Source organism: Myxocyprinus asiaticus, chromosome 28, assembly GCF_019703515.2.
Source record: "Myxocyprinus asiaticus isolate MX2 ecotype Aquarium Trade chromosome 28, UBuf_Myxa_2, whole genome shotgun sequence".
NCBI classification, from domain to species: Eukaryota; Metazoa; Chordata; class Actinopteri; order Cypriniformes; family Catostomidae; genus Myxocyprinus; species Myxocyprinus asiaticus.
The window spans coordinates 105,128-111,478 of record NC_059371.1 but is presented as its reverse complement, the minus strand read 5'-3'; the positions used below and the strand labels follow the sequence as shown (position 1 = coordinate 111,478).

Here is a 6,351-nt window from a genome sequence, read left to right as displayed (position 1 = left end):
GACGCAACGCAGTGCTGGGATCCGGTACCGAGCAGCGACACTAATGGACTGGATGACAAACAGCATGCTGAGACAACAAAACGCGAGGAGAAAATGTTCTTAATTATAATTAAAATGATGAAAACAATGCACACTGACTCTTAATGGTCCTTAAACTTGTCCTTACGGGCATATCTTCTATGGTCCTTAAACTCTAACTATGAATGCAGATGAAATACATACAGGAATGCATCTCTAGAGCGCGTCCTAACAGCAATGTCTATGAATGTGACGTTGTGATTGATTTGAGATGTTTGAGAAGTACTTAAACTTTTAATAGCCCTAAAATATGCTTCATTTTATTTTTCAAAATATCTTTTTTATTTCGGGGTAAAATACGATCTGCACATTTTCTTGACAAGGTTCTACAGATTCACTTGTTACATTTTATTTCTGTCTTCTATTTATTGTTTTAAATTCCTTTTCTTACACACTGTCATGTGTAGTATGTGTCTGGATGTATAGCCTAATGCACATTTAGGCACATTTTGTCATACAGTAGCTACAGAATGGGCATAAATTATTTTCCTAATTATCTGATGCAACAGTTGTGGGAAGGTTTATGAGGGCTGATAAATGGCTGATCAGTAATTGCAGTAGGTTATAACTATAACTCAGCGTTAAACCCTGTCAAAATGCGAAGTCAATTAGTTTATTTAGCTCTTTTCGCACTTGTGCGTAAGGTGTTTCATATTCACATCCCCTTCGAAGTGCACACAGCTGCACGCTCCTGGCTTAAAAGGATAGTTCATCCAAAAATGAAAATTCTCTCATCATTTACTCACCCTCATGCCATCACAGATGTGTATGAATTTATTTCTTCTGCAGAACACAAATGAAGATTTTTAGAAGAATATTTCAGTGCTGTAAGTCCATATGATTCAAGTGAATGTTGATCAGAAATTTGTTGTTCCAAAAATCACATAAAGGAAACATAAAAGTAATCCAAACAACTCCTGTAAACAGGCACCACAAGTGACTTTCAGATGTAAAAATGAAAGTGAAGATTTAGAGTAAAAAAAGGACTTACATTTTTATCTATTTCTCACCCACACCTATTATATTGCTTCTGAAGACATGGATTAAACTATCAGAGTCGTCTGGAGTTCTTTTATGTTTCCTTTATGTGATATTTGGAGCTACAAAGGTCTGATCACCATTCACATGCATTTAATGGACCTACAGAGCTGATATATTATTCTAAAAAGCTTTGTTTGTCTTCTGAAGAATAAAGAAAGTCATACACATCTGGGCATGAGGGTGAGTACATGATGAGATAATTTTCATTTTTGGGTGAACTATCCCTTTAAGTCAGTTAAAGGGATAAACCTTTCTTTCACGATAATAAACGACGCAGTAGGAGTGTGAGTTAGTGCGTGGACGCAACATAGAAAGGCCAGGAGACGGCTGATGGAGTGGCTCCTCCACACATTTGCTGAAAGAGCTGCACATTCCTAAACCCCCAAACCAATAGCAAGACTCACTCCCTCACTCTGTGTCTAAGATCAGAAACTTAAAACAAACAAACAAAAAAGTACATAAAAACATAAATGGGTAACATTCATATGAATGAAAATAGATGTACAGATGTATCCATTTAGGTTTTTCTCCATTTTTAATCACCTTTTTGCCTTCACATTTTAAATGTTCCGGCAGTGTGACAAAAGCATTTTTTTTTTTTTTTTTTTTTTATACAAAGATTCCATGTAGTCTACCAACTTATATGGTCATCAAAACGGCATGCATAATACTAAGAAGATTTAAATGTTTCAAAATGTTTGTTAAAATAGTTTTAGATAGGAGTGTACAGCATGTCACACCACTGAAACATTGATCATAATCTATAACTCTGCAAAAAGCTGAATGGCATCTACGCTAATATTATTCTATCTGTTTCCATGTCTCAACCTCTGGATTCATATCCTGAGGTTACCAGAACCGGCCAGATCCAGCTCTGTTCCTGCTTGGTGTCGGTCTCCACTCCTCCGTGTCTCTGAGTGATGACGACTAAATGCAGCCAGTGCCAGCCAGACATCACTTCAGTCTATTACGGTGGACTTCAGAGTACGAACTGATGCCAGCTCCAACTGTAAGACATCAGATACTTCATATGCCACTGCCAGAACTTTGGACTTGGGATTGACCACACTGAACCTCACTGAAATTACCGGCCGGTTGAACTGCGATGCACCTCATTGATTTCTGCCTGCATCGTCTTTGTGAAGGTGACTACAGTCTTAAAATGGAATACACAGACTATCAATTAATTGCCAACAAAAGCTTTCATCAGTCAACTAACAAGGACAATTGCATCTATGTGAACATCTGCAGTTAATCCAGGATGAACTTTAAAGACTTTAGTCATTAATATTACAGTTCATACAAAATCTTTGTTTTAAACACTGACCCTTAACACTTACTTAGTTTACTAATTTTAAACCATGACTTGCACTGCACATAAATAACTAATATTGGCATTATACTCATGCTGTTAGTCAGAGGAGAACTGGCCCCCACAGTGAGTCTGGTTTCTCCCAAGGTTATTTTTCTCCATTAACCAACATTTTATGGAGTTTTGTGTTCCTTGCCACAGTCGCCTTCAGCTTGCTCACAGGGGATCTTCTAAATATAATTATTATTTTATTATTTATTTTTATTCACAATTTACAACCATATTTAATCAAACTACACAATGATGACTCTAAGACTTTATAGATATTACAGTTTCATTTTCTGTTAATGCATGATTTCCTGTAAAGCTGCTTTGAAACGATGTGTGTTGTGAAAGGCGCTATACAAATAAAAATGACTTGACTTGACATGCCAACTGTCCCACATGTATTTCATGTCAACTATGTGTTGAGGCGTTTTATAATTGCTTCTCAATTCCTAGCAATTAACTTTCTGAATTGCATGTGTCATATGTTCATCATGGCAGCATCAAGTCAAATGAAATTTGTATGTTTCTTTGAGCATCTGTTAAAAGCCTTAAACATAATTATAGTGTTCTGTGAATAATATTTTGTTCTACAAAGAGAATAGAATATGACTTAGTGCCCATGATTAATAGCCTTTGTAAATATATATATATATATATATATATATATATATATATATATATATATATATATATATATATATATATATGTAGAATTCTAATAGTGTTTTAATAATAAAAAATAAAAAAAAACAATTATGTACAGGATGATATAAAATGTTGTTCACAACATAAAACGTTGTAATATACAATAAAAAAATACAGCTCAGCAATCTGAGAAATTATTTTTTTTAACAAAATATAAACAATATTCCAAGTGTAGTTAATGCCAAGACAAATACACAAGACAAAAAGGACATTCAAGTGTTTGATAGAGTCTTTCAAAGACATATAATGCAGAGAGATCAGATAATTGTGAAGCAGATCATCTCCAAAGCTTTGGATCCAGCAGAATTCCTCTGGTCACAACACTGTCCACAGATGCAGATGGTTTTCTAGCATCTCCACAGTTGAGATCTTGATGTCCACACTGAGTTTTAATATCCACAGAGCATCCTGTCATCCAAAGAGTTATTCTGGAGAAAACAAAATATGCTTTTCAGTATCACAAGTTACAAATAACAGAAGATTTATTTTTGTAATCTGAAAAGGCATTTGCATAAACGCAGGGCACTCACCTCCACTGTGATACTGCTCGTGTCTGTTAAATGTAACTGTGTTTGATGTCCATGTGTTTCCTCTGAGTCCAGCTCGACCTGTAAGTCCCAGATATAATCGATGACATGCTGCAGGATTTCCATTCTGCTGGCCTTCCTGTGTGTTGTCAGCGTGGGCACCAGCTCCTTCAATTTACTGTAGCAGCTGTTCATGTCCTGCAGAAGAACCGTCTCACGTCTGCTGATGGACTCACCGTGATCATCAGACAGATCTGATCTGCTCTTCATTGCACAGGTGGACACCACAACCTCCATCTTGATTTCAGAACCCAAAAGGTGACTGAAATAAAACTGTGGGAGCTCAGAACACAGTTATATAGAAAGTGCAATTATTCCGTATCAGAGGCTGAGTAAAAAGAGTAACAACAACTGAATCTGTGTGTGTTTATACCCAGAGATTTTTGGACTGTGGGCGTGGCTTCAGGAGACAGAACCAATGGGAGATACTGTACATTATCACAGAAAATCAGCCAATCACATTGCACCTTTTTTTTTAGGAGCCAACTCTAAGGAACTCTTTCAAGGAACTAAGGCTTGTGGGAGGTTAGTTTCATAAAAAAATAAAAATAAAAAAATAAATAAAAAAGCTGGAATTACTAAGAATGAATTGGCATTTGGTACCTTAAAAGGTGCATACCAATGCAAGTCCCAAAATACACAAGATCATAAAATAGTTATGTGATTATTATGAAAATCTTTCTGATTCTTGTACACCAATCAGCCACAACATGAAAACCACCTGCCTAATATTGTGTAGGTCCCCCTCATGCCGCCAAAACGGTGCCAACCTGCATCTCAGAATAACATTCTGAGATTATATACTTCTCACCACAATTGTACAGTGTAGTTATTTGAGTTATCGTAGACTTTGTCAGTTCAAACCAGTCTGGCTACTCTCTGTTGACCGCTCTCATCAACAAGGCATTTCCGTCCACAGAACTGCCGCTCACTGGATGTTTTTTGTTTTTGATTTGCAGTAAATTCTAGAGACTGTTGTGCGTGAAAATCCCAGGAGATCAGCAGTTACAGAAATATTCAAACCAGCCCTTCTAGCACCAACAATCATGCCACGGTCCAAATCCTCATTCTGATGGTTGATGTGAACATTAACTGAAGCTCCTGACCTGTATCTGCCTGATTTTATGCACTGCACTGCTACCACACAATTGGCTGATTAGATAATCGCATGGATGATTGTTGGTGCCAGACGGGCTGGTTTGAGTATTTCTGTATCTGCTGATCTCCTGGGATTTTCATACACAACAGTCTCTAAAATTTACTCCGAATGGTGCCAAAAACAAAAAACATCCAGTGAGCAGCAGTTCTGTGTATGGAAATGCCTTGTTGATGAGAGAGGTCAACAAAGAATGGCCAGACTGGTTCAAACTGACAAAGTCTACGGTAACTCAGATAATCGCTCTGTACATTTGTGGTGAGAAAAATATAATCGCAGAATGCTATTCTGAGATGCGGGTTGGTGCTGTTTTGGCGGCACGAGGGGGACCCACACAATATTAGGCAGGTGGTTTTAATTTAGTGGATGATCGGTGTATATTATACATAAACTTTTTTAATTTTATGGAGAAGAGCTCATAATATTTGAGAGACAACACGGGATATTTATACTTAAGCTAATAATAGTATAAGGCTTAAGCTATTAACTTTAAACATTTGAAAGGCTATTCAAAGGAATAGCATGATACTTCAAATGGAACATATTGTAGAATCAGTCTTTGTAATGTTAATCAAAAGCTTATTGTTCGAAAGAGAACTTTAAAGGTTTCATTAACAGCCTTGAAAAAATTCAAGCACATATTTTTCATGTTTCATTCTTCCCCATTTTTTATAGGCTATATAAAGTTATTCTCATAATGATATTTAATTGTCAATACTTATTGTAGCTATTAATGCTTTGGCAATATTGTATAAAAGCAATCATATATGGACTAAAAACAGAGTATCCTTTGAGTGTTTTAGCGATCCGCTGCCACAGATTGTAAAAAACAAAAACAAACATAAAACAAAAAACGTGTGGACTAGCAGGCCCCAGCTCTGTGACATCACTCAGCACAGCGCTCAGGCGGTCTATACTCCACCAACCCAGAACAAATTCATTAATTTGGTGTGTTAACAGCCCCGCGCACCTGCAAACTACAATTCTCACTCAAGCAGACATTAAAGAAAACAGACAGGAGAAATGCGTGCAGCGAGGATTACTTGGGAACATTCCCTTACTTTCACTTTTTTTCCCCTGAGATTAGTTCTATGTGGCTGTTTTCAAAGTTGTCATTTTGTTGTTATGTTTTCATTTTTATTGTAAAGTGACCTTCAGCTGTTGGAAAGGTACTTATTAAATAAAATAAATGTATTATTATTATTATTAGTAGCAGTAGTATTAGGCCTAGTAGTACTTGTAGTACTTGGAGAAACCAGGCTCACTGCACGAGCACATGTAAGGTAGAGCCAGTTCATTCAAAGTCATTGTGGATATGGCTCAAGTGAAATTATTTCTGAAAAAAGCATTATTTGTTTGCAGATGACACATACTTTAATATTTTGTTATCTAATACACAAGGTTTCCACCCTTTTTGGCCAATT

At 36.5% G+C, this 6,351-nt stretch overlaps 1 protein-coding gene across 1 annotated transcript; it reads right to left on the bottom strand.

Annotated features, from left to right (window-relative positions):
• Positions 1-2,703: 2,703 nt before the first annotated feature.
• On the bottom strand, positions 2,704-4,500 carry LOC127419223 (DNA-binding protein inhibitor ID-2-like). Its single transcript, XM_051660457.1, has 2 exons — positions 3,715-4,500; positions 2,704-3,612 (listed from the first exon to the last, which is right to left on the bottom strand). The coding sequence occupies exons 1-2, from the start codon at positions 4,006-4,008 to the stop codon at positions 3,574-3,576; spliced, it is 333 nt and encodes a 110-aa protein (XP_051516417.1). The 5' UTR covers positions 4,009-4,500; the 3' UTR covers positions 2,704-3,573.
• Positions 4,501-6,351: the final 1,851 nt, after the last annotated feature.

Excerpts from the sequence above, each read along its gene's own strand:
- LOC127419223 (XM_051660457.1), bottom strand. The coding sequence starts at position 4,008 with ATGGAGGTTGTGGTGTCCACCTGTGCAATGAAGAGCAGATCAGATCTG. Across the intron at positions 3,613-3,714 it reads CGAGCAGTATCACAGTGGAG|AATAACTCTTTGGATGACAG; the intron begins GTGAGTGCCCTG and ends TGTTTTCTCCAG.